This window comes from Cucurbita maxima, unplaced genomic scaffold (assembly GCF_002738345.1).
Source record: "Cucurbita maxima cultivar Rimu unplaced genomic scaffold, Cmax_1.0 Cma_Scf00010, whole genome shotgun sequence".
Lineage (NCBI taxonomy): Eukaryota > Viridiplantae > Streptophyta > Magnoliopsida > Cucurbitales > Cucurbitaceae > Cucurbita > Cucurbita maxima.
Window position 1 is genome coordinate 4,616,053 of NW_019272026.1, and position 27,465 is coordinate 4,643,517.

At 35.5% G+C, this 27,465-nt stretch overlaps 6 protein-coding genes, 1 long non-coding RNA gene and 1 pseudogene across 10 annotated transcripts; 3 read left to right on the forward strand and 5 right to left on the reverse strand.

The window, feature by feature from the left end:
- The first annotated feature begins 26 nt into the window (after positions 1-26).
- Positions 27-3,707, forward strand: LOC111485038 (annotated as a pseudogene).
- On the reverse strand, positions 3,239-6,662 carry LOC111484933 (transcription factor bHLH35-like). The gene is made up of 5 exons (XM_023131585.1): positions 6,436-6,662; positions 6,153-6,318; positions 5,816-6,049; positions 5,556-5,726; positions 3,239-3,570 (listed from the first exon to the last, which is right to left on the reverse strand). The coding sequence occupies exons 1-5, from the start codon at positions 6,507-6,509 to the stop codon at positions 3,481-3,483; spliced, it is 735 nt and encodes a 244-aa protein (XP_022987353.1). The 5' UTR covers positions 6,510-6,662; the 3' UTR covers positions 3,239-3,480.
- A 1,881-nt stretch (positions 6,663-8,543) lies between these two features.
- On the reverse strand, positions 8,544-10,671 carry LOC111484925 (putative ribosome biogenesis protein slx9-like). Of its 2 annotated transcripts, XM_023131578.1 has the most exons (6): positions 10,542-10,671; positions 10,302-10,398; positions 10,143-10,201; positions 9,567-9,616; positions 8,997-9,139; positions 8,544-8,910 (listed from the first exon to the last, which is right to left on the reverse strand). In XM_023131578.1, exons 2-6 carry the CDS (start codon positions 10,319-10,321, stop codon positions 8,709-8,711), a joined length of 474 nt encoding a protein of 157 aa, XP_022987346.1. In that variant the 5' UTR covers positions 10,322-10,398; positions 10,542-10,671; the 3' UTR covers positions 8,544-8,708. The 2 variants fall into 2 exon arrangements, with proteins under 2 accessions (XP_022987346.1, XP_022987345.1); XM_023131577.1 differs by lacking the exon at positions 10,542-10,671 and having other exon boundaries at positions 10,302-10,411.
- A 2,252-nt stretch (positions 10,672-12,923) lies between these two features.
- LOC111484932 lies at positions 12,924-15,333 on the reverse strand. The gene is made up of 3 exons (XR_002718595.1): positions 15,215-15,333; positions 15,040-15,129; positions 12,924-13,362 (listed from the first exon to the last, which is right to left on the reverse strand). It is a non-coding gene; the product is annotated as an uncharacterized LOC111484932 (long non-coding RNA).
- LOC111484914 (protein SMAX1-LIKE 4-like) lies at positions 13,637-17,406 on the forward strand. Its single transcript, XM_023131559.1, has 3 exons — positions 13,637-15,143; positions 15,226-15,436; positions 15,702-17,406. The coding sequence occupies exons 1-3, from the start codon at positions 13,864-13,866 to the stop codon at positions 17,238-17,240; spliced, it is 3,030 nt and encodes a 1,009-aa protein (XP_022987327.1). The 5' UTR covers positions 13,637-13,863; the 3' UTR covers positions 17,241-17,406.
- A 1,502-nt stretch (positions 17,407-18,908) lies between these two features.
- LOC111484931 lies at positions 18,909-19,655 on the forward strand. Its single transcript, XM_023131584.1, has one exon. The coding sequence runs from the start codon at positions 19,086-19,088 to the stop codon at positions 19,290-19,292; it is 207 nt and encodes a 68-aa protein (XP_022987352.1). The 5' UTR covers positions 18,909-19,085; the 3' UTR covers positions 19,293-19,655.
- Positions 19,656-21,246: 1,591 nt separating this feature from the next.
- LOC111484921 (60S ribosomal protein L7-2) lies at positions 21,247-23,385 on the reverse strand. 2 transcript variants are annotated; one of them, XM_023131568.1, is made up of 6 exons: positions 23,280-23,385; positions 22,776-23,063; positions 22,631-22,688; positions 21,913-21,992; positions 21,717-21,819; positions 21,247-21,643 (listed from the first exon to the last, which is right to left on the reverse strand). In XM_023131568.1, exons 2-6 carry the CDS (start codon positions 23,057-23,059, stop codon positions 21,428-21,430), a joined length of 741 nt encoding a protein of 246 aa, XP_022987336.1. In that variant the 5' UTR covers positions 23,060-23,063; positions 23,280-23,385; the 3' UTR covers positions 21,247-21,427. The 2 variants fall into 2 exon arrangements, with proteins under 2 accessions (XP_022987336.1, XP_022987339.1); XM_023131571.1 differs by lacking the exon at positions 23,280-23,385 and having other exon boundaries at positions 22,776-23,081.
- An 834-nt stretch (positions 23,386-24,219) lies between these two features.
- LOC111484917 (nucleolar and coiled-body phosphoprotein 1-like) lies at positions 24,220-27,451 on the reverse strand. 2 transcript variants are annotated; one of them, XM_023131564.1, is made up of 7 exons: positions 27,088-27,451; positions 26,547-26,611; positions 26,137-26,168; positions 25,301-26,010; positions 24,849-24,938; positions 24,692-24,753; positions 24,220-24,551 (listed from the first exon to the last, which is right to left on the reverse strand). In XM_023131564.1, the coding sequence occupies exons 1-7, from the start codon at positions 27,328-27,330 to the stop codon at positions 24,446-24,448; spliced, it is 1,308 nt and encodes a 435-aa protein (XP_022987332.1). In that variant the 5' UTR covers positions 27,331-27,451; the 3' UTR covers positions 24,220-24,445. The 2 variants fall into 2 exon arrangements, with proteins under 2 accessions (XP_022987332.1, XP_022987333.1); XM_023131565.1 differs by having other exon boundaries at positions 25,301-26,007; positions 27,088-27,450.
- Between the last annotated feature and the right edge of the window lie 14 nt (positions 27,452-27,465).

Consider the following 27,465-nt stretch of genomic DNA (forward strand, 5'->3'; position numbering starts at 1 on the left):
TGTAAAAGAGGGACAGAAATTAGGGCATGGGCACATTTTCAGACAGAATTGGCGCGAAGGAGGAAGAATTTTACAAAAAGAATCAAACAAAAGTTTCTTTATAATCCGATATTTTTATCAAATCCTTTCAATTTAGAACCAAACATTTATTTTTGTGAAAAATATCATCTTTAACAACGAGGACGAGAAATTAAAATTTTAGTTAGGGTTTAGGGGATGGAAGCGTTCCCAAAAATCCAACTAATTTAGAGAATGATCATTAATCAAAGAAAGATAAAATCTTAATTAGAAAAAGAACACAACGTCGCTACTTCCCAAAGCCCGCCATCTCTCTCTCTCTCTCTCTCTGCGCTTCTCATGGACTCACTGTTAGCCAACTACGCCTCCGACGACGAAGCAGCCACCGTCGTCAATTAGCAAGCCTCAAAGAAACTCATCTTTCTCCTCGTCTCTTCCCCCCCGCCTAAATCTTCTTCCCTCTTCCAATCCATTCCCCAGCCCAAACAATCTTCCAAGCCTTCTCGGCCAACTGGTTTCTTTGAGGATGATAAGAACGAAGACGTAGAGGAAGGAGATTCGCTCTTGGCAACAAAATTAGGTGCCGCTTCTATTAAACCTTCCTCTTTTTTCTCTTCCCTTCCACGGCCCATGGGGAGCCCTACGAAGTCTTCGATTTCGCTTTCTAGTTCTCGATTTGATGGTGATGGATGGTGCCGGTGACGGTGATTTCACGGAATCAGTATCCATGTTTTCTTCCCTTCCACAACCTAATTCGAAGAAATTGCAGGAACCTAAATCAAATCCCTCGTCCTCGGAGTCCCAGCCAAAAAAGGTCGTCGTATTTAAGCCACCCGTTAACTCTTCTTTGCTGAAATTGGGTGAAGACGAGGACGACGAAGACGACGATGAAGAAGAAGAAGAAACAAGGCGCAGAAATGCATCTCAATCCTCGACAACGTTGGGAGTTATTTCGAGTTCAGGCTCTCGGCGAAGATCGATTCTCGATACAGATGTACGGGTATCGTCTTCTGATGATTCGGGCAGCACTCAAAAGATTGATCACAGTACTGAAAACTACGACAGTTTTGTAAATTACAGAGACGTTGAGCAGAATGATGCTAATCCCGGGGAGAACAATGAGAATGCTGCAACTTACAATTTTGGTGCAGAACAAAATGCATGGAATTCTGCAAGCTACGATCGCTAGTGACTATAAAAGTTATGAGAGTCATGGTAACTATGGTGATTGCATCCCATACGGGAGTGACCCTGGCTGTCAGCCCGCAATGGTGGACACTGAAAATTCTGTTAGAATACCTGAGAAGAGAAGAAGAAATGAGGTTCCGTCGGAAATACTTGAGGTAAAGCAGGAGGACTTGATTAAGAATCGACCGAGGCAGAACCAGGTTAAGTTAACTGCAATTGCTTTTGGTCCTTCTTACCAGGTATGTCACTTATAGCTTCTTAGCAGATAACATACATTGAGGTTTTATGTTATGTAGCGCTAGGATGGTGAAATCACCATTCTATAGAGCTTTTCTTTGGATTTTTGTGCATTAATATATAGGGTTTTGGGTTCAAATGTCGTGGCTGGTGGCTAAGTATTTTGAAAAAATATAATTTTGCAGCTAAGTAGTTGGGTTGTGAGATTAATCAATGTATGTGGACGCTCATAGTATGTGAGAAATCTAAAGTTGTTCTTTTTCTCCAATTGGCATGAGAAGGAAGGGAAGACTTATCCTTTGCGACCCACTTCTCTAATTTTGGCTGATAAGGAGCTCAAGAGATTGCAGTGGTCGGTTAGTTATGAGGGAAGGAAAACAACAGATAAAGCAGGGTTTCACATTGTTTAAAATGGTAGTGATTTCTTGGAATGTAAGAGGTTTGAGGGGTAAGGAGTAGGAGATCGGTTAAAGAGGTCATTGTCCAGAAGAAAGATGCAGTGGGAGTTCTTGGAGTTCTAAGATGCCTTTTATAACAGCTCAAACTCATCGCTAGTAGATATTGTCCGCCTTAACTTGTTGTATATAGTAGCTTCACGATTTTAAAATGTGTCCGAGGTGGGATCTCACACCTTTTGAGGTATTATCATAATATGGGACGCCTCAATTGTCAAATATTTGGAAGTGGTTAGAGGGTTCTTTTCAGTGTCCTCAGGTGTCTGGGGTTTATGGGCCTCCCAGACAGATAGGAAGGAATTCTAGGATGAGTTGGGTAGGTTGTCAGCTTTTTGTGTGCCCTTGAATTCTTTCATCCATTTTTTTTCTCAAATAAAAGTGTCAAGTTTTTTCATAAAAAATAATTTTATCTCTACTGCACTGTTATGTTTGCCTGCATCTCCGTTTCTGTAGCCTACCTCGACAAAGGGGAAGCTTTCAAAGTTGCACAAGAGAAAGCACCAAATCACTTCGTTGTATTATGATATGAAGCAGAAAGAGACGGAATTAACCGAGAGGCGTGCGAGGGGTCTACTAACAAAGGCTGGAACACAAGGAAACTATGGCTGGTGATCCCTAAAGATATCCTGCTACTATGGTACGTAATTCATGTGCTCCATGGAGTTAGTGTTATAGATATGAACACTTTTTTGGTCTTAATGCTATTTTATAACATGAATGGTTCATTAGAACTTTTTGCTACACAGTTTCTTCTATGTTCAAGAATGAGGGATTTCAACGACTCTGTTGAAATCCAACGCTCATCTAGGAGATTATGTTTTAAGCTATGTTAGTTCTCCGTCTTCGAGTTGAATCACATATGTTTTAAGCTACACTGTTTCGTTTTGTCGGTAAAATGATCTTTTTGGTATGTGAGATTTGAATAATAGTTCTATTTGATCCATGAGTTTGAAAGTCTTACAATTTTGTCTTCAAGTCTTGAAAAATTGTTCTACGTTAGTTTTACTATCATAGTTCTATTTGATCCATGATTGATTGAAAAACGTGGTATCAGACCCATGCTCTCAATACTTAGTTATCATTTGACTGACCTTCACTATTTTTCCCTATCTTTTATCCTTAGATGGTCGCTTCGTACATCAGGGTGAAACAACTGGAGTTCAGACCATTCCTGAGGTATGTCGACCCATTTCAATATCTTCTCTTATTATGTCACACTCCCAGTATTGCAGATTGGTTGAATAGGCGAAGTTCACTCTTCTTTTTCATAAAAGTGTCGAGAATTGGATATATTGCAATCTTGATGATGATTGAGGAATATCGTAGATCCAGAAAATATAGAAACTCAAGCACATTATTGTGTTGATACTCATCAAACCATTCGACATGGACAATTTTACATGGAAGATTCTATACTCTTACTACATTTGATATCTTCTTGGACCAAGAAAAGAACTCTCGGAAATTCCTGAAAGGAGAACTCTCTCATCAAGGAAAACAAATCATGTGACATGACGACAACCCCAAGAAAGAGCAAAATGGAAAACTCTGATCAGGGAGTGAGAGAACCAGTTTCCAACTCTCAGATACTCATGGGGCTATGTGGATCATTAAGACCTGCAATTGCTGTTTCTATTTTAATTTTCAAGTAATCCCTCTCCTCTTTCTCAGCCTGCAATTCCAGAACAAAGGATAAATTTAATTAGATCTTGGAGTTCGTCTTGGGAAGGGTTTTGGATTCTTCTTAAGCCGATTTAGACACAGTTAAGTGGCACAACAACATCAATTATTACCATTTTCTTTCCTGTTTGTCTTTTTTCCTCTCTAGAAGATAGTGAAAGCTAAAGCTAATCATAAAGCTAATCATAATTTTTTTTTTTTTTTTTTTTTTTTGAGATTTTTGTACTATTCATAATCTAATATTGCTAAAGTGAATAAAAACCACAAAATTGATGGCTCCACAAGGCTTAAAATGGGGCTGTAACTATTCTTCTAGGTTAATTAATCAACAAACTACTTGTTTTGGATTTCATTGTTCCTAATGAATGATCCAATAAAAAGGTGCGCTAGAGTTGTGTACTATCTATCAACATGGTTGGAGAGGTGTATCTATATAATTCCCTGTGACAAAGACACCTATATACAGTTAGCTCCAGAAAATATAAAAACCTTATTAATGTAATATAAACTTACCACTAGCTGAACGTGAAAAGTTCATATAATTGAAAGCACAATCATTAGAAGTGTGTCAACAAAATTACATTTTCCAAAGGTGTGGGGATGGTGAGGTGAGGTAATGGCAAAATGCTGTCATTACCAACCTCACCAAAATTGCATCACAACTGGATCTTCCACTTTATTTAAGCGGCTTTATTGACAATGAGTCCACAGCTAATTCTGTCCCATTCTTTATTTGCATACCATATCTTTTGTTTCCTATAATTTTACCCTTTGTGTGGATGAACAGCTCTCATAGACCCACCTCTTCTAACTTTCTTCATTCAAAATCAATCAAAACGTAGTCTATGCCCCATTTTGTGCTGTACTTTCATGTGCCTTTTAAAAATAAAAACACCTCCCAATTTCTAACTAGAATGAACATAAGTTCAATTTTTTGACATGGTCAAAAGTTTGAATTTCTATTCATATTGCTGAATTCAAAATTAAAATAAATAATAAAAAAGAAACATGGAGATCAAGATAATGTATTCAAAGATCTTCATATTTAGTATTTCAATGAAAATGAAAGTTTCACTTGAAAATAGAGTTTCAAACGCAAATACTTACAAATTTCGTGAACGGAAAATTTAGTTTTTAGATTTTCTATACAATTCAGAGATTATTTCTAAAATATAATTTATTCCTTATACAATTTTGGAATTATTTCTAAATGAATAACAAAATGTGGCACTTTATTTTTTTTAAAAAGAACCAAACATAAGGACACATGCACTTAAAAAAGAAAAAAGAAAAACATGAGACAGTCTGGCCCGCGGATGAAGGAAAAATGATTGCTTGTCGGATAAATTATTCAAAACAATTTTTAAAAACAATTATCCACAACCATAAACACCATATTATCCATAAGTTGAATAAATTAAAAATATTTAAATATCCACAAATTAAAAAATATTTTATGCATCCTTGAGAGAAAATTAAACAAAAAAGAGAGACAATAACTTTAAAGCACATTTTAAATTCGACCCACAAAATAAACGAGGCACAGCACCAAAATGGTCAAAGAAAGCGACATGATAATAACAAAGGCTAACGAAGAAAAAGAAGCATTCCACTAAGACCACCCAAATTTTGAGGATCCATTATGCCTATGTGTACGGTAGCACATGGCTTACGACTCTTGTATCTCAATGGTTCAAAGATCCCAGAAAACATGCCCAATTTCCTACTTTTTCTCTTAAAAACACTTCTCCATTTATTTGTTTTTATTGACTTGATTCAGCTGACTCAGTTTGAATTTCTTAGAACAAAAAGAGGGGGAAATTATTTTATTTAGTGAAGCAGACACGTTTTTCACTGTTAGATGTCTAAAGTGTACCAAATTCTAGTGGCTATCAGGGAATATGCAGATTTTTGAATTCATGTTAGGGGCGGATTCATTTAATTTGATGGAATATCAAGAGGGGAGAGGGTTGTTACCTCAATGAAGACAGTCTTCAAAAGCCTTCCAGAGACAGCAGAAATATTGGCAGTGATGATCTTGAGCTTCAGTGATTCAAAAACTTCACAGAGTTTAACCATTGAATCTGCTCTTTTGCAGCATGTCATGCTCACCGCTATTGTTCTGTCCCCCATGTATGTTACACTAAGCTGCAATTCACATTCCCCTCGATTCAAAATCCCTAAATCAATTGATTTGTTGAAAATTTTAAGAAATAGCAAGAGAGATGGAAACTTACATCCTGGACTTCAATGGGGGAAGTTCTTGAAGCAGGAGATCCATAGCTGAAGTACTTCTCGGTTTTATTCCTCTTAGGTCTGAGCAACAAGGGAAGCTCCTGGTCAAATTCACACCCTGTTATCTTGAACTTTCCTGATTCGAGCTCGGAAATTTCAGTTTGAACCCTCCTCTCTTGCTCATGTAAATCTTGGATGTAATCGATTGCATCTTTTATAATGGAAGCCTTATCCATCTGCTCAATCCATTTCTCGATTGATTAATTTCAAAATCCAGAACTCCAAAAAGAGAGCTATTAACTAATTATGGAAATCGAACACAAGTAATTCGATCCTAACCTTAGTTATATTAGGAACGACCGATCGGAGCGCAAAAAGCCTCTCGTTAAGCTTCCTTCTCCTATTCCTCTCCGATGCTATGTTCTTCGTCGCCGACGACGACGACAGAACTCCCTCCGGCGAACTCGAATCGTAGTATCCGGAAACCGGCTCGTCGAATCCCCAACTGTCTTAATCAAAACACCGGCGTCAAATTCGAGTTACAAATTCCCTGAATCCTCACTCCACAGATCAACATTTTCAAAAGACAGAAAATAGAGAAGTAGAGCAAAAATAAAAAGACCTGTCGAGCTCTTCCGTTGGTATGAAGATATCACTCCCGAAGTAATTCATGCAATCGTTTCCGAAACTATCCATATCCCGGCGGCGGCGTTATCAGATTCTTGCTTCGACGGAGAGAGTTTTTTCCCCTTCCTTTCTCTTTTAGGGAAATAAAAAACAATAAACTCGTAATTTTATGTCCTTGATCACTTTGAGCATCTGAACTTGGGCATGGTTGGAATTTCATATGTTTTCGATATATATAGAGAAACAGAAATGCTAGAGTTACCTGCGGCGCACATAAATTCCAATCACCGCACGCGTGTGTGACCTAAGTAGTCTTGATGTTTCTTGGAAAGATCTTGACCGTCCACAAGGCCGCGCAAATAATTCTTTAATTTCTTTACTCGGTTTTACTCGACTCACCTGCCACCTATTTATAATATATATATATATATATATTACAATCTCGTTTCTCACTTTCAATGCGAAATTTCTTTATTTTTCATTGAAAATTAGATAAGAATTCTAGAAAAAAAATTTAATTTTTTACAAAAGTGATTAATTAATTGTTATTGAAAAAAATTAAGCCACGATGGATTTAAATTAATTTTAAAATTTAATGTTAAAATAAGACTTTTTTACAATAGAAAAATGTAATTGGAAACAAAGTTCAATGTTTAATATAATAATTGATATGGATCACATCACCATCCAATTATTATTATTATTATTATTATTATTATTTAAAGAAAAAAAAATCAATTTTGAACGTTGAGCTGAAATTTTAATTTGGGTCCATCCAATAGTTTGAAGAAGAGAAAGAAGAATGGGTTCCACACATTTCCATTCAACAATGGGAATTCAAAAAAACCAATCAATCAAACAATCAATTTACATTTGAAAAATCCCCGCAAATTCCTTTCAATTAATTTCTAACCTTTTTATTTTTTATTAATTTAATTTTTAATTTCGTATCTAATATTTCTTAAAATTTATGGATATTTTATACACAAAATTAATCGATAAAAGAAAAAATTTGTATTAAAGAACATCATAAATTAGATCTCTAGATACTTAGACATATGACACGTGTTAAATATGTCAAAATTTTGTCCTAGCGGGTGAGAAATGGCCGATATATATATATAATTCATTTTCAAAGACCTTTTTGTTACTTTAGCGCAAATATACTATTTTTTAAAAAACCATATATCCGTTGTTTTTTAATTTCATTTATTTTTATTAATAAGCACGGGTTATATATATTGTATTTATTTCCCTTCAATTATTGATAAATTAACAATTAATTAACTATATTGTTTTTTTTTTTTTTTTTTTTTTTTTTTTTTTTTTTTTTTTTTTTTTTTTTTTTTTTTTTTGGCTTTTATGTCTACGTGTTAAGAGAACTTTTTTTTTGAAATTTTTAAAAAACTAGCTTTTAAAAACTTATTTTCATATTTTATATTTTATTAATAATTCAAGGATTCAAACCAGTTGTCAATTTCTGTCACATTCATTGACCTGATTCACATTCTAGAGGATGAAAGGCAGGTTGATTAAAACGTGGAAGCATGATTTCTTATTAATTAAACCACCATCACGATGTCATTAATGGTAAGTGTAAATTATATGGCCTTAAGCTATACACTCCTAAGAATAATAGAAACTTCTCCCTAACATATGCGTTCTAAAATCGTGAAATTGAACAGTGATATGTAACGTGACAAAACGAACAATATTTGCAAACGATAATCGTAGACGGCTACAGATCAATACAAATGGAAGCATAATCACACCCAAAACAAAAGGGAATATTATGTGTGAACAAAGTTGATTTAATAGAGAACAAGAAAGATTTGATAACCGTTGATCTCGAAGCTCAGAACTAATGAGGCAAGATCTCATAACCAAAGAGAGATCTTGTCCCTTGAAACATCTTCCACTCCAAGGAAAATACCTATCCAAGATTTTGCACTTGATAAATGAATACTCCAAATGGTATTGAACTCATTTTTGCTTGATATGAGTTCATTCATTCATAGTTATCAACTTCCACTTTCTCATCCTTCCCAACTGGGCAGGCGGAACATATTTTTAAGGAAAAATTGAAAGAACCACTCTCACCCACCCATGAATTCTAGGGGTTCTTATAATCAAAATTAAGAAAGCAAGATCGAGCTGACAATTTGAACTTCTTACCTCTTAGTAGAAGAGTTACGTCCGAACAAACTTCTCGGGCTGAAAAAAAAGCTATAGGCTTAATATGGCAAAAGAAATCCAATGAGAGATAAGTCACATCTCCATAGATGAAGGTTTTGCAGTGGCTTTGGACTTTTTCTCTTTCCTTTTCTTGCTCCCATTTCTGTTCGTCTTCTTTTTCTTCGTTTCCTCAACTGGTTGTGTGCTCTCTAAATGTAGATGAATAGCTCCCAAGGGGTCTGCCTGGAATGCAGGGTGATTAAGAACTGTACCCATTTGCTTTGTTTCCTTCAATCTGATAAAATGAACCCACATCATTACAAGACCAACAAACAACGACAGAGTATAGAACATGTCAAATAGTTGTAACAAGCAACTTACACAAACTTTAGCCTAGACTTGCAATTTACTTTTAACTCGGTGTCAGAAGTTTTTTGTTTGGGAGTCTTCAATCCAGGAAGAAATTCTGATAGAGCAGTAAGATCGAAAGCCTTCAAATCCCTTTTACGTCTTCGAAGTTTCTTCTGTAAAACGTACTCAATTTCAGCAGAATACTAAAAGAATGAAAGAATGGATACTGATAGGTTCTTTTTCTTTCTTTCTTCCTTGGGGATGGGATGCAACATTTAAGCTCCTTGTGAAAATTCAAAGGTTTTTCAATAGTACCCTACTATACCCTCATAACCATGTGTTCATGTCGTTTCAAGATCACTTAACCCTTGCAATGGTTGGTTATAAGAAAATTTGGACTCGTTTTCACATAGGTTATTATTAGGCGAACCCAACTATTTTGAACACGTTCACTGCGGTACCAAGTATTTCTCATGCTTATTGCTATGGGCTGTAAACATGGGGTCGAGATTTCAAGAAAAATTGAACATCCACCAACTAAGCAGAAATTTGACGGCAAGGCAAAATTGTAAGAGCAAAGTAATTGATTACAAAACTTACCTTAGTAATAGTCTTTTGAGCATTTAAGGTAGCAATAGTTTCACCAACTCCTGCATGTAGTCAGGTTTATAAACGTTTAATTTTCTATGACATCACAAACAGCACTCAAAAAAGGCATAAACATCCCAAGCGTGAATTGAAGATCCTAAACAATAAAATTTTATTGAAACATAACTTGATTTACTCGGACATACAAAAATTTAAAGGAAACAGATTGATATTTACTCTGTAAATGTAGTCTCAAAATGTTCAGTGTGTCAACAGAAGTAAAATTAGATTATGTTCTTTTCATATTCTATATTAGGAAGAAAATTTTGAAATTACATCAGATATCTTCAGCAATTTTCATAGAATTAGCAGAATTCCATTAATGTATTTGGAGTGTTAGCCAACGTATTCTACACCTCTACGTTTGAGGCTTTTTATTTGTTTATCTATATTTCTGTATTCAAACAATGTTTTCTTTAGATTACATCAAAACAAAAAATGTCAATAATATCAGAAGTTTTGTGTAACAAAGAAGGCGAAGCAATTTACAGCGAACACAATCAAGTTCATGCAGAGTTCCAAACTCACTCTCATAGAATTGTATCTTCTTTTCAAATTTGCGTTCGGCTTTAGATTTCGAATCCGACCTTGAGCAACAACAGACAAGAAAAATTAGGATTGGCAAAAAAAAGGAATAAGAAGCTGCGCCTAGCCTAAGAAAGGATAACTGAAAGTACGCAGTCTTACCGAGAGGTTGGTTTGCCCATTATTACAACTTGCAAGCTTTCTGATGACTTGAATCTAAAGAAGGAATTATATTATAGAGACCTCCAGCCTACCGACGCTTCAAATCGAAANACAAAAAAAAAAAAAAAAAAAAAAAAAAAAAAAAAAAAAAAAAAAAAAAAAAAAGAGAAGATGAACAATCAGATAAACAATAACCAAGAATTCGATTTCTACTCAGTCGATGGCAAACATATGGCCTACCTGGTTACGAGCGTTTACTCTCGGAGGAAATCGGCGACCACAAGCAGGCAACCACGGGCGGGAAATCGGCGGCCACTAGAGATGAAGTAGGGTTTGCGCGGTTTTTCCAGTTTTTATCTTTTTCCGTGCGATTTTTATTTAAAATTCGAAGAAAATTAAGTTTTTTTTTTTTTTTTTTTTTAATATAAGCAATTTATGTTTGGGCTCAGCCCAATGTTCTGAAATCTATCATTAAAATATTTTTCCATATTTTTCCAGTCAGTTTTAGGAGGGCTGTGACATGTTCTTCAGTGAACTCAAAAAGTTCTACCAAACAATGTCAAAACTGATGGGAACAACGAAGAACAATAGTATGATATTGTACACTTTGACCATAAACTCTTAACTTTATTTAAAATGTCTTGTACTAATAGAGACAATGTTTACTTATAGACTCATAATCTTTCACTTGATTAGCTGATGCGGGTTCCAACCGTTCATCGAACTTACCTAATTTACATATCATTCATTCGTACGTTCTAAATTCTACAATCGAAAAGCTAAAAGAGGACGTAAAAGCTAAAAACAAACACAAAAGTGGTCTCAAAAGAGGAATAAAGGACAGAACATAATGATGAAAACGATCGTCCTCTCTAGGTGGTAAGCTAAGCCCTTAAAATCCCATGCAAAAAGTATAAAAGAACTTGAAAACTGATGAAAGCTTAATAATAATAAATAAATAAATTGTATTTTTTTAAAAATTTGTGCCATTACTTTAATAAAGCTTAATTTTTATGAAATAAATATTCTTCCTTCTCATCATATTCTCACAAGAATTCACTTCTTTGTCAAAAGATTGTGTTAGTCAACAGATTTACATTATTGTAGTTTCTTTCTAATAATTTCGAGATTGAACCCGTAATGTTCGTGGTCATCTTTAATTTTATCTTGTGTGGAAGGATTAATATAATTAAATTTTTTGTATCTCGTCAATTTATGTTTGTGGGTTTATCATGCAGATATCGCCGGTTACGTAGATGTCTTCTACACCCTAATAAGAAATGGTTTGTTCTTCTCTCCAACCAGTGCAAGATCTCACAATAATCTACCTCTCTTAAGAGCCCAACGTCTTTGTTGACACCCCGTTCATTATTTAGCTTTAATATCATTTGTAATAGCTCAATCCTACTGCTAGTAGATATCATACATTTTGGCTCATTACTTATTGTGAGTAATCGATAAAAAAGGAAGACATTGGGATGTGAAATATAAAAATTGCATATAAACAAGCAGATTTAATTTTGTTTTCCTTTTATGTTGACAATCTGTTGTGTTAAAGCAGACCAAATCATTAAGATTTTCAGAAAGAACTGAGATTGAAACAATGTTGGACTCCATGATTATTCCTCATTGGATCATCAAATTTAAAAGGGAAATTCATAATTACAAGTTTCTCTAAATTTTCACTATAATGATCCAATGATTTCTCAACCAAACTTTTGTATCTTTTTCCCCTCTTCAAACCCCAAATATGATGTTTCAATGATTTGTAAAAATCTAGATAATCAAATACGATATTAGAACGCTCTTAGATAGAGGTTTTTACGTCTTTGTGAGAAATGTTTCATTCTCTTTTCCAACTACCAATGGAGGATCTCACAATCTAACCCCGTCGAGGGTCCAATGTCTTTGCTGGCACACCACTCTGTGTTTGCCTCTAATACCAACTGTAAACTACCGCTAACATATATTGTTATCTTTGGGCTTTTCCTTATGGACTTCTGTTGGGAAGAGGTTTTTACATTCTTGTGAGAAATGTTTTGTTCCCTTCTCTAATTGATGTGGATCTCACAGAAAAAGGTCAAGGAAAGTATCGAATTGCGAAATCTACAATGGTCAATATTATCGATATTGAGCCGTGTCATAGAGTTGGATGGGAGGGTCCAAAGTGTATCAATAAAGTTTGCAATATTAACAGCAAAGCTAGAACTTGCATTGGGATCACTGGGGGAGGAGATTTATGAGTTTGACTATGAAAGTGAAAGCTTGAATATGGTGACAGATTAAAGTGAAGCTTCTTGGAGACCCAAGTTTTGGAAGCCATTCTGCTACCTATCACTTTTGACCCAAAAGTGGCCTTCTGGGTTTTGCATATCATTTTCAAAAAAACAAAGTGTTCATATAATGTTAGAATCTTGTCTTAATGGAAATTGGTTTGGCGTTCTTTTATTTGAGATTCTTCCGGTTCTCGATCGTTCATAAATGTTTCAAAACTATCTTAGAAATAGGAAGAATTGTTAGAACGTTGGACGAGATACGTTTGAATGTCGTTCTTTCAAGTTTAATCCAAGTAGCAAGCCTTCTGATCACTACTGGTTTTCCGTCCAATATTCTAAAAGATTTTGCGATATAAATGATCCTCGAGAAGGGTTTCGTCAAAACCCTTTATCCGTTCTTTCTCGACAACATTCCAACATTCTGCATCTTTTATTACATATAAAGAACACATTGATATAATTAAACATTGAATCAAAGTGAAAAAGTGAAAGAAAGGAAGAAAAATCTTCCTTTTCTTACTCTAAAAAATTGCAGAAATATCCCTTCCTTCCCACCTTTAAGCCTTTAGCAGTTCCTCTTTTGAATTCCTGCTGTTCTCCATTCTTCTTTCAAACTCTCTCTCTCTTTCTCTGTCCCAATAAAGCTTCCTCTTATGAATATGATACCATTTTCATGGACCCCTTCTGATCAAATGATACTCAATTCATTTGGAACCAAAAGAACTTGCAGCATATCATAAGCTCCTTGATCGTTAATCTCATACAATCATCACATTTTGATTCCTCTGACATAATAATGCAAATATTATTACTTTTCTTTCCTTTTGTAACAAAAGATAATTAGGATTAGTTCATCATTAAGTCATTTTTCAAGGAGGTGGCTGATTGTGGATTGTAGTTAAAAATAAAAGTTACTTGGAAAAGTGGGAAAACTAACAGGAGAAGAAGAGGGGATAGAAATGGAAAGACAGCCTAAAAGGGAAGAAGCCAAAATAGAAGAAGTTAGTATAAAAAGAATGGGACTTGGTCCATTCCCATCTTTCTAAAGCCTAACTCAACATCAGCTCAAGGTATTAGATGCTTCCATTTTCAGGAGGAAGAAGGCCAGCTTTAAGAAAGGCTTCTGCAACAACTACAAATTGAGGACTTCACTGAACTAAAGGAAGATCAAAGGAAGAAAGGAACTCTTTTTCTTGTTTTTGTTCTTGTTTTTTTTCTTTGTTCAAGGTGGTCGGGTGTTCTTCGAGGAGGGTAACTTGGTGGGGGTGGGATTTTTCGGGTAAGTGATGCGATCGGGAGGTTGTGCAGCGAATCAGACCTTCACACCGGAGGCTGCTTCCGTGCTTAAGCAATCTCTGAGCTTGGCAAGGAGGAGAGGCCATGCTCAGCTCACTCCTCTACATGTGGCTGTTACTTTATTCAGCTCAAGGAGTAGTAGTCTCTTGAGGCAAGCATGTTTCAAGTCTCAGCCACTTCAAACATCACATCCTCTCCATTGCAGAGCTCTTGAGCTTTGTTTCAATGTGGCTCTCAATAGACTCCCTACTACACCTGGTCCTCTTTTCCATGGCCAACCTTCACTCTCCAATGCACTCATTGCAGCACTCAAAAGAGCTCAGGCAAACCAGAGAAGGGGCTGCCTAGAGCAGCAGCAGCAGCAACAACAACAGCATCAGTCAGTATTAGCCATTAAGGTGGAATTGGAGCAGCTTATAATTTCCATTTTAGATGACCCAAGTGTCAGTAGGGTTATGAGAGAAGCTGGGTTTTCCAGTACTCTTGTCAAGAGTAACTTAGAGGATTCCTCTGTTTCCTCTGTTTTTCACTGTTATGGTAGCTCGGGCGGCATCTTCTCTTCTCCTTCTTCGCCTTCGTGTACTGACCATCATTTTAATCCAGGGGATTTTTGGCAGACCCAGTTCTTGACTCGCTCTTCTGAGCAAAACCCACTTCCTTTTTCCCCACAAAAGAGAGTTTCCAGCACTAACCTAATTGCTGAATCTTCCTCTTCTTTAAAGCTAGATATCAAGTGGGTGTTCGAGGCAATGCTTGGGAGGAAGAGAAAGAACACACTCATAATAGGTGATTCCATAACAATAATTGAAGATGTGATTTCAGAGCTTATGGGGAGAGTAGCAAGAGGAGAGGTTCCAAACGAACTAAAATCGACCAAATTTATTGAGTTTTTGCTATCTCCAGATTCCTTGAGCTCCATGAAAAGAGAAGACGTTGAAATAAAGGTGGCAGAGCTGAGAAGGAACATTGACTCCCTTGTATCAAGAGGGTGGGGAGCCATAATATATACAGGAGACTTGAAATGGATGGTTGAAACAGATGTTAAAGAAGCTTCAGGTTACAGCCAAATCGATCACGTAATCGAAGAAATCACGAGGCTAATATCATTCCACAGCATTTCATGCACAAAGTTATGGCTAATGGGAACAGCAAGTTATCAGACTTACATGAGATGTCAAATGAGATGGCCAACTCTTGAGACTCGATGGGATCTTCAAGCAGTTCCTGTTCCCTCAGATGGAGAACTTGGCTTAAGCCTGCACAGTTTCAGGTTTGTATTTCATAAATCCATTCCCTACTTGAAGCATAGAGATAGATAGCCTCATAAGCCAATGATGTTACCTGTTCTGCAGTGTTCATGGCTCGACACCGCCTTTCTCTCAGAACCCATCGCAAGTTTGGGAAACAAAGCCATTCAGTATTGCTCAAGAGGGCCAAGACAAGCACACTTGCTGTGACTGTTCTTCCAATCATTATAAGGAAGCTCAGAAATTAGAGTCAAGCCAGCAGAAAGAGTTGCTTTCCTGGCTGCAGCCCTTCAGCACCCAACTATCTCATCTTAAGGTACTAATATAGAATCCACCTCTTTCATGAAGAACTTGACTAATACCTGAAATTTAGTGCATAGAAAACCAATGGAACTTAGTTGGTTCGATCACTTCGCTTTAAAGAATGTTCGGTTGATTCAGTTTTGGTTAGATCATTGACATATTCAACATTTCTTTAACATTACGAATGTACTAAACACATGGCTTACATTCTAGCTAAGCTCATGTTGAATCCTACGTTGTTAACATCTCAACATGGTTTACTTTTTTGGTGTCCTCAGAATCATCAGGAGAATTCAACTATGCACAGCAATGAAAGTTCCAGTGGAAGCAAGTACCAGAATACTTGGCCACATCCATTTTCGACTAGGAACAGCATGTTCCAAGATTCAGATACAATCAGCTTCACCGAACCAGCAGTGAAAATGACGCAAAGTTCAAATCAGATGCTTCGGTTTAGGCAGCAACAATCCTGCATCACCGAGTTCAATTTCGACAATGGAAATCACAGATATCAGGGTGCATCACCAAGCTTGGATTCTCTCAAGAACATGGAAGAAGATAACAAGGAAGTAAACATCTCTCTCTCTCTAGGTGATTCCCTGTTCTTCAAAGATCCAATAAAATTGGCAATTACGAAGAAGAGTGAAGAAGCCATGACACAGAGAGATCATCTGAGCAAATCATTGCAAGAGAATGTGCCTTGGCAATCAGAGACCATTCCTTCCATAGCTGAAGCATTGATTAGTTTCAAATCAACAAATGAAGAATTCTTTTGGATATTGATTGAAGGGGATGATCAGATTGGCAAAAGAAGGTTAGCTCGAGCCATTGCGGAATCTTTCTTTGGGACTGTTGAACAACTCTGCAAGATAAATGCGAGAGGTGACAGTGAGGCAACTTCATCTTCTCAAATCCTCGAAAACGCCATGAAATCACAAGAAAAACTGGTAGTCTTAGTTGAAGAGATTGATCGGGGAGATCCTCAATTCATGAAGTTCCTAGCAGATGGATTCCATGATGGAAAATTCGGAGGAATAGATGAAAAAGATGGAAATGCTCGGAAATTCATATTCATTTTGACCAGAGGTGGAGAACAAGATAAGGATACAGATTCCATAATTTATATGACACTGAATATCGCGAGCAATTCTGGTTTTGGAGCGCTCAGTGTAGACCAGAAGCGAAAATCTGAATGGGAATCCCCAAACAACACAAAGAAGCAAAGAAGAATCAAAGAAGAGGAAGAAGATGCAATCCCTAACACCATCGAGGCAGCAGTGAAAATCAACGGGAGCGGTAACCTATCGAGGCAATCAAGCTCTACCAACCTCGACCTAAACCTCAAAGCCGAGGAAGACGAAGAACCACAAGAAGAAACAGAGGAAGGCATACCTCTCCCTGGCGATCCAGAATCCGCAGCAAAGAACCTCCAAATCGAGAAGCAATTTCTCCACTCGATTCAAAACCGTTTCGTTTTCAACCAAACTCCATCATCAAGAAAAGAACAGAGAGAATCACTCAAGTCGAAGATCGTCCGATCATTTGAGGGAGTCATCAGGTCACAGAAACAGGCGAATTTCAGCGTGGAAGAGAGAGCACTGGAAGCAGTTTCATCAAGGTCAGATTCTTTCACCAAAAACGAGTCCAACAAATGGCTGACAGAGATTTTCGAAACGAGCTTGCGAGGCGTTGGATTTGGCGCGCAAGAAGGAACCAATGTGAAGCTGTGTTTGAGCGGAAAGGAAGACAGCGCCATTGAAAATGGGTTTATGGGCACATGCTTACCCAAATTCATAAAGCTTTCTTTCATGGACTGAATCAGCCACTACAGCCTCTTCTTCTTCTTCTTCGTCTTCTTCCTCTGCGCATGATCCATTGAAACCAGAAGGGGAAAAGTCCAAAATATCCTTCCTGTAACTTTTTTTTCAGTTTCCATTTTCTTTTTTTCTAATATTTGGAGATTTAGTCATATTAAATTCCACTAACATAATCAAAAAATTTTATTTTTGTAACTTTTTAATTTAATATAAAATTCGTTACTTTTTATTTTATTTATTTATTTACTAGGAGATAATAATCATTTGGATGAGTTGGAAAACATTGGAGTATGATGAGTCATCATTATTGACTTGATGGATCAGACATTTACATTCCGACGTGGAAATTAATACCCGGAATTATCTATTTAATTTAGTTCCCAATTCAAAATCTCCCATAAATTAAAACATTTATAAATAAAAAATAAATAATAAAAAAAGGTGGAACCGCAATGTTTGACGACTACAAGAAAGAATCTGAATTTGCACATGCAGTTATGGCCAATTTCTTTATTTTATTTGGGACCAAACCCTAAATTAATTTCCCTTATAAATACCTAATTATTTTTTCTTATTATAAAACTACCTTTTTATTTTACCCTAAAAATCAAATATGGTACAAACTTAAATATCATTTTAAAATTTTATTAAATGAATATTTAAATTTTATAAATATTTAAAAATGACTGAATTTATAATTTTAAAATAAAAATATATATATATTTTCCCATTTTAAAAAGAAAAAGACGTCGGTAAAGTCCAAATTAATTAAATAATTCCTTCAATTATAATAAATTGTCGCTTTTTCCTATGTGGCCAATGCGCTCTGATCACAACTGACAAGTGGCTTCCCTTTCCTTTTGCATATACAATAAAAATAAAAAATAATAATTTTTAATTATTTTTAATAATGATAAATAAAATTTAAAATTAAAAGGGTAATATTTTCAAAAGTTAAATTTATTTTCCAATTGCCGAGTTGGTGCAAAGGGATATAAAATCCCAGAAGGTTACGATTCTCGTTTTATTATGGCAACGCGTGACGTGGATTTCCTGACGTCTACGTGGAAATCTCCGTCTGAAAGTGACGCCACGTCACGTAACAAAACTGTTTCAATTTGTTTTTTTTTTTCTTTTTTTAGATTTTTATTTTATAATTCTAATTTGTTTTACATTCCGATATAAGTAATGAAAAAATTAATTATAAACTTTATAAAAAATATATTGACATTAGAGAATATAGTGTTTAGGATAAAATATAATAATCATTATATAAAATTAAAATATATAAAAATGCTGAGACGTGATAGTTTTTTATTTTTCCTGAATATATTAATGAGTTTAAATGCATTATTAATAATATGTTTAAATTATTATTGAATTTCATTAAATAATCATAAAACATCTGATAAATGGTGGAACGCAATAATCATTGAGAAACGATTACACGTTTTTTATTTATTTAAAATAATATGTTTAAGTAATTATTAAAATAAAGATTTAAAAAGGTTAAAAATGAAGATGAAAAATAAGAAAGAATAATCTAGTATATTCATGAAAAAGAAAAGTGACAAATATTTATATTTTAAAAAATAATATTATTTCACTCACGAAGCCGAAATCCCTCTCTATAAATACCGGGTTCCACATATCTCAGGTTCTAAGTTCATTACAACTAAAAAGCGCCTTCCCCTTTCTCACCGTTTTTGCTTTTTCTTTTTCCTCTCTCTCTTTCGCTTTTCGATTCCCCTCTTCTTCATCTCGCTTTCCGGCTGAGGTTGCGCGCTCCGCCGAACAAACTCCTCTCTTGCCGCCGTAGAAGGAGAACTGAGAGACCGCAGAAGAATGTGGCTCGCATGCGTATGGGACGAGAAAGAGAAAGAGCTCGGTAGACAACAAGCGCCAGGAACGTGTCCTTTCTGTCGAGGCAAAGTGAACGCCATTGATGTCGAAAGGCGATGGAAGCTTTGTTTTCTTCCTCTCTGCCTCAAGATCAAGAGGAAGTATCTTTGTACTCTCTGTTCTCGCCGTCTCGAATTGTGCCACTGGTAGTAATTTAAGAAAGAAAAAGAAATTAGGTCTCGGTTCTCATCGAACTATCGATGGATCTAATTTGAACCGCTACTCGTAGTTCGTGTTCCCGTTCTTCCGTGAAGTGTTTGATTGAATTTTTGGAGAAACGGATGAGGATCAGGATTTGGATCTGACTCGATTAGATGCATCTAATCTTGTTGTTGTTTTTCTTTTTGTACAGCTTCGAAAACTGTAGATAGAGAAAGACTTCTCTCCGGCCTCTCCTAGAGGATTTTCCCCCTTTTAGTCGGTTTATATTAATTGAAATCTTTCTGCATCTTCTTGTTCTGTGATTTGATGTCTTAATTTGCAACTGCATGCCATTTTATGTGGTTGATTTCAGTTTAATGTTCTGATGGATGCTGGAATATTTAGAATATGCTGGTTTTTTTGTACCTTATGTATCAATAAAATAAAATTGAAGTAAATTTATGACGATCTCCAATAAATGAACATTGATGGATACTATTAAATAGAACTAGATTTGAGTAATTAAATTAAACTTCACAATGCGGATCTGATCACCATTCCAAAATTCAAGTTCTCTTTTCCTTACCAACCGAATAGTTGGTAGGGAATGAATGATGTCTTTAATCTCATTTTCGACAAAATAATAATAATATTAAAAATAAAATACGTGTTTCCAGAATAATTTCTCTACTTTCCAATTTAATATTCTTAAGTATTAATTAAGTTCAAATTTTATTATAGTATTTTCTTGAAGTCTTAAAATCGAATTACAATTACTTAAAACATTTTCATGTGAATTCTAATATAGAAATTATTATTATTACTATTTTACAAAATTAAATAAATATTACTTCGTCCAAATTTATGAAAAGCTTGGAGACGAGATTTGAACATTTAAAACTGTATAGATTAGAATGGGAGTGGTAGAAGTTGTCAAAATAGGGCCAAATTATATGTATGACATTTGAGGAGTAATTTCCTTTTCCCCACGAGTGTTTTGGTCAAACATAACGAAAGAGATAATGGATTTGGACACATCAACTTTTACTTGGATCAAAACACGAAATCCACGTTTTATTTGTTCATTATATACATACATACATACACACACACACATATATATAGATATATAGAAATATATATAAACCAAGCGAAGTAATGGAGTTCTTGAGTTCGTGATGGAGTTCTTGAGTTCGTGATGGAGCTCTTGAGTTCGTGATGGAGCTCTTGTTCTTCTTTATTCTAAAGAACTGAAACAGAGGAGGATTACATTGAAACACAGACCTCATTCATTCATTCCAGAGAACAGTCAATTTTGTTCACTGATCTGTTGAAGGCGAGGACGTCCGCAGCCTCGTCAGCCTCCGATCCACCGCCCTTCTCGCCGGCAACGATTGCTTCACGAATCAAGAGCTTCGTCGTCGGATCCATTGTCTCGTTACCCCTGCCGCCGTCGCTGGATTTGGATTCCGTTTTCGATTGTTGTTCTTGTTGTTGCAGTGGAGACTGCTTTTGGTGATTCGCCTCCATCTCTCTCCGCCGCTGCCACCGCCTCCCCTCCTCTAGCCTCCGCCATTTTAATGACAAATTCAGGAACACGTGTCCAGCAGGAGAAACCACAGCTGGACACGTGGCGACATGATAATATTTCGATAAGCTTGAACAGAAAAGCTTAATTTATTCGTATATTTCAAATTAAAACATATAAAATACAAACATTTTAACAATCATTGCATTTTTAGTGTTAAAATTCGACTCTTTCACCATTTGAAAAAATATAGATTTAAATCTATTTCTAAACAAACCACTATGAAAATTATAATATCAGTAATTTACTTATTTCAAGAGATTTAAATTACTAAATATAATAACAATAATAAGAGAAATTATCACTACACTGGCCCAGAAAATGGCAATCAAGAACATGAAAGTCCTGACATATAAATAAAATAAAAGGGGAACACAAAATTTCTGGAATAAAATCAAAATTTAAACCGTTCTCAACAATAATAATTCATGGATAAAAAGTACACTAATGATGAAACAATAGTAGCAAAACATTCTGATTCCAAAACCGATACTTCAAATGATAAAAAACCTATAAATCCATAAACTTTGGAGAAACAACACAAAATGTAAAAAACCTAATTCATCCTTCTGATTAGCTCGTTGATGTAGTTCTCGCGGTTCCCAGCGTCACCTCCTTCCACATAGTGATTCCTCTTCTTCTTAAGACCACCCAGAGGAGCTTTCAGCTTGAAGGGCCACAGGAAATTGTTGGCTTCCTTAAAATGGGGTCCCACTGTCAAGATCTCATGGATGAGGTCTTCTGTGCAAATAATTCCGAACTTCCCAAGAGCCTGGAACAAACAAACCCATCAGAGTTGTATTTATATAACAAAATACAATACTTGTTTCATTCAAGCTACACACCTGCTCAATGATGGAGTTGTCAGTCAAAGCAGTTCTTCGTTTGTTGAGTTTTCCAAAGCCTCTCTTGTAAATGAGTTCTTTAACACTCTTCAAGTTGGGGTACCTTAAAGTATCAGTTCAGTAAAACAAGACGAGTTAACTTTGATCCCTAGAAAACCCAAAAGAAAAAGAAAGGAGACATACATAAGAAACATACCCATATGTAACATATGGCTCCACTCTGTGTAACATATTCAATGTTGCCTTGTTCACTTTCAAGAAGACACCATTGAAAATCTGCAGGTTGGTAATCGTGTGAGGGGTAAAACATGGAGATATATTTGCAATGAACAGATTTCCAACAAAATCAACCAAGGGGTTTATAATTTCAGGAGTGTTTCTACGTCAAAATGTTAATATGAACAAGATACATGCGTAGCTGTCTATAAATATACAGCACAGAAGAATATAATAGTCAAAACCCAAAAAAGTAATTTAGTGTCACAGCCTTCTTCACCATTAAACATACAGAAACTAAATCATTCAAGTAAACTACCAAAAAGAACTCCTTAAATGACCGAAGCATATATTTCTAAGAGAAATGAAATTACAGACAATGGGTTCTGTCAGGGAAACAGTTGAGACCCAGAACCCTATTATTTTCGAACTCAGAGACTTTCCAAGACCACTGTCAGGGAAAGTGATCAGGAACAAGGCTAGACTCACTCTACGAGAAATCAGTGAATTAACTACCATATGTTGTATAAGAAGAGTGCAGCAACAAATAGAAACTAACAATGGCAAAACTATCATGCATCAAATAATTGTTTATTTGTGAGATAAAATTGAAACTAGACTAAACGAACAAAAATTCACTTGAAGAAATTGTCTAAATTCATTGTCTGTAATATGCAGTCAATGAAGTAATGTGTTACCTGTCTCAAACGCAGAAGCTGCAGAATCTTCTTAGTCTTTGGGTCAATAGCATTGATACTGAAAATCAAAAAAGCACAATAAAAACGCCGATATAAACGATTCAAGCAGTCCAAAATAATGATTTCTCACTAAAAAAAGACTCACCCTCGGATCCTGATAATAAACAGAAGTTTGGCCTCAGGGTCGACATAAAATCCGCCCTTGAGTCTAGCCTCGCGCTTCAAACGAACCAACTCCTTTTGCTGCTCATCATACTCCTTGGCATAGAGCTTAGCCCTGTTAAAGATCAGTTTCCTGTTCTCAGCATTCTTCTTCTTCGCAGCCACTAGATCTTTTTTCTCAGCCAGAGCCCATTCTTCGTTCCTTTTCCGCTTCTTCAACACGGACTCCGGAACCACCGGGTTAGCCTTGACTCCTTCCGCACTCATTTCTCTAAACGAAACCAAAGTAAGATCAAAATCCAAAAACTTAAATCAATCACAAAACAAAAGGCAGAAAATAGAAGATAAAAACTTCATTGACATTCTTCAAAATAAGAAAAACATTGCGCTTCTCGTCAACACTACACACGATTACTACAGATTCTTAGAAGTCATGAAATAGAAACAATAATAAGAGATGAAAATGAAGAAAAATAGAGAAACATACTTCTTGCTCAGATGGTGGAAGTTGCGGCTGCGGAGGTCTTTGCGCGAAAAGGGTTGATCAATCAGAGTGGCTCTAGGGTTTTAAAAGGATCCTTAGTTTCCAGGCCTTCGTCATCGACGGCCCAAAATCTTCTAATCTATTTACAATTAATCTCAGCCGTTGGAGTAAGTTAAATTATAAATCCTTCATTTTAAGTTCTCTTTTAAAATTTTCAAATATCTAATAAATATTCCGATAAATACTTAAAATTAGGATATTTCTCACTTCTTTTGATTCTCCAATATGTTTTTTATGTTTTTTTAATTACCTTATTTTTAAAATAACTTTTAATGAAAAAAAAAAACATAAAAGAAAAAAAAAACAAAAAAGAAGAAAAACTTAATTTAAAAAGATAAATTTTATTTCTTTTAATAGAAATAGAATAACATTTGATGTCAAAAAAATTATCTAATTATTCGTATATAAGAATTAAAATATATGAAATTAGTCATTTGACAAGGCAGAAAATATATTCCATTATTTTGATTTAATTAAATATATTGCTTTTGACAAGGTATAAAAAAAACAACATTCAAATAATATTGTCCACGAGTACATTACTCAATATTTGATTCTAATATTATTTGTACGGTCTAATTTTATCATTAACAAATATTGTCCTTTTTAGGTTTTCTCTCTAGAACTTTCTCTTAAGGTTCTTTAAAACACATATACTGAGGAAAGAATTGCAGACCTTAAGAATATTTTATTCCTCTTCACCCACCAACGTAGAACCTCACATATTAACTCAACAAGAATCATAAATGATATCTAATATAATTTAAGTACCATTCGATCTATAGTTTTGTATTCTACGTATATACAAATATGTATTAGTTTTGTATTCTACGTATATACAAATATGTATTAGTTTTGTAAAAAAATTAAAAAAGAAATCATGTGGAGAACTACAAAATGGATTAATAATAAGTTCAAAATCGATGAGGCATAGCCCATTCATGGACTCCTTCAAAAACAAATATGATGCTAAATATTGGACATCAATTCTTTAGAGTTTCTACTCTATGGAGGAACATACGACCAAAATTTTTTCAGAGATGGAAACTTCATTCATGAATGATCAAAAGCAGTTAAAGACCAGAATCGTGAATCCCATTAAAATATGGTCAATCCTCATCAGAATAATTGAACTTTACTGAGTGAGATTGCAGATCTATCACCCCGCCTCGGTATGACCCACGCTTCTTCTTCGTCTTTTCATGTCGAAAACCCCTACGAAATTAGTAAATTTGAATTACGAAACTGTTTCATAAACCAGAAAATACATTGAAATTCCCTTCACAAGACTCGGTATAACCTCTGAGCTAGAAGTTTAAGTAGAAATGAAAAGAGAAAAAACTCATGAAAAATACCTTCCTTTAACCTGGCCAAGAACCTCTTGAGCTTTTGCACCATACCCAGTCTCGGCTCCACCCTGCGCAGTATCATAGATTACAAGTAAGAAACAAAAGAACCCACTGAAAAGACAGCAGCAAAAAGGTTAACATCATAATAAGCAGGAAATCACACCTTCGCCCAGTATGAATTATCTGCGAGTTTCTCATCAGCAAATGTCACAGCATCTACTTTTACCCTTTGGAACGCATTAATGGTCTTTGGCTGCAATTATATCATCATATTATATCAGCTAAAGTTGAATTTGTATCAAATTTAAATGAACCTCTGAGCTAAAGATAAGGATTAAAATTTCAAACATTGATCCCACTACCCTTATGATCACTGGTCTTTGGCTACAATCATAATTTGTAGAATTCACTTGCTTCTAACTAGAATCACAAAATGCTATAAACATAATTTTTTGTATATAAAAAAGGCACCTCTCAAAGGGAGAAGAAATTTAGGAGTAGAAGAGCTGGATTGCTCGTGGAGTTGACAAGTTAATGATGTTTTTCATATCTTTGGAGGGTCTTCTGCAAACATCAAAATATTTGCGTAGATATGTGATGACAATATTAACATACCTCAGTTGAGCCATTTGAAGATTTCTTCCAAGGTTTCTTTGAAGAAGTTTTCTCTGCGGTTTTTTCAACATCTGTCTCCTGAGAAAGCTCATTTACATCAACCTTTGTAGACAGCACACCATCATTGCATCCTTTTGAGCCTTCTAATTTTCTACGTTTAACATCTTCGGTTTCTTTATCATCGACTGCATGACTGTCATGACTGTCGTTATCTTCAGAAGCCAATCTTTTCCTTTTCTTAGAATTGTCGTTGTGTTCCTCTTCGTGTAACATCTTGGTACCATCATTTAGCTGGTTTGAATTTGTGTCACTTAAATGTCGACCATCCTTTTTCTTCTTACTTTTGGATTTGACGACCTTTTCGTCAAGAGTGGCAACATTACCATTCAATCCATTAGAGTCTACAGCTTGAGAATCTCTTGCAACAGTTACATCATCGGGGATTGTAGCAACAGTCTTTATCTTCTCTTTGTTCTTCTTTTTCTTTTTATCCTTAGATTTCTTTCCCGCCTCCTCATGGACAGTAGTGCCTTCGGAAGGTTCTGTGCCATTGGAGTTTTTCAAACTCTCCACATGTGCAGGTTCTGATTTCTCTTTATCTGCAACTGTATTCTTTTTTATTTTCTTTTTATCCTTGGACTTCTTTGCAGGCTCCTCTTGTTCTTCAGGAACCCTATCATCGGTAACCTCCGTCACAATTTCTTCATCTACTAGATCAAAACCAACACGAGGAGATGTGTGCATTTAAAATCGATAATTTCATGTTGTATTAATTTTATATAAAAAAAAAATATAGCAAATTAATAAATTTATAAACGTAGACAATATGAGGATACCTGGTTTATTTTGGGGTGTGACGGCTTGACTACTGCACATTAGAATTTTAAGTTAGATAAATGAATTCATTTCAAGATCTACTAAGATTGAGGCAAAAGAACTCAATAGAAAAGAAAAGGAACAAGATGCAGCTTGAGACTATTAGCATGACGATGAAATGTCAAAATCTGGAAAATTACCATGGTCACTAATGCTATCACTTGGAACATGGATAAATGATTTATGAACATCTATTATGAAACAAATGGGAACTAATTTAAATGCTTAGCAGAACCAGCAATTGCGTTGAAAATAAGTTACACGTTCATTAACATGTTTATACTTAAAATGCTAAGATTGAGGCACATTTCTGATTAAGTTACACGTTCATTCAGTAACAGACAGTAATAGAGAGAATATATGAACCTACAATTTCTTAAAATGCTTGTGGCACATTTCTTCGAGACTAAGCAATAACTCCTTTGAAGAATCCTTCTGCACGAATACCAACAGAAATGGTAATTTTTTCAATAAAGATACTAGCGGCCAAAATTAACATTTGAGATGAAAGAAGTTGTGAGAGAATAAGAATCCACACTAGAACCAAGTTAAATTACAGTAAAATAACACCACATATCCCCATCTAACAGCAAATAGAAGGTCTCGGAGTGAATTTTTTTGCAGTACTTCAGACTATTATAAAGAACTAGTAGTAAACTTGTTCTATAAAATTATGAAAGTAGGATTAAACCAGACTGTTCGAAGAAAACGCAAACATTTCTAATGAGAAGCTCATGAATAGGATTTAGCCACCAACTCCGTGCTATGGGATTCGATTACGTGATTCATCTAGCAAGCGACATGAATTGCGTAGCATAATGGGCAACCAGTGAATAATACAAAATTAACCAGTGGATAAAGGTCTACAGTGCGAATAACTGTTTTTCTAGAGACATGGAAGAAGTACGGACCTCAATCTGCGCTTCGGAACGAAACTTTTTGAGGGTTTTGGAGAAGCCATTGTGCTCCAAAAAGAAAGCTACAGCGTGAAGAAGAAGAGTCCTCTGCTCCGGGTGTAAGGATGCGGCTTCATCGGCAGACTTGGGAGTTTGGGCGTCGTTTCTTTGCTTCATAGCGTGGTGGGAGAGAAGAACTTGACGAGGTTTGAAGGCGAGAAGAGATGGACTAACAGAATTGGTTAGGGTTCGGGACATGCGCCTTCTCGCGTTGAAGAAGAAGACTGCTTCTTCTTTCGCGCTAGGGTTTATGAGCTGGTCTCTTCCCGGGGTTTTCCCACTTTCCCTCTCCTGATTTTCTCTCTCTTCTTTTTTTTTTTCTTTTTAAAATTA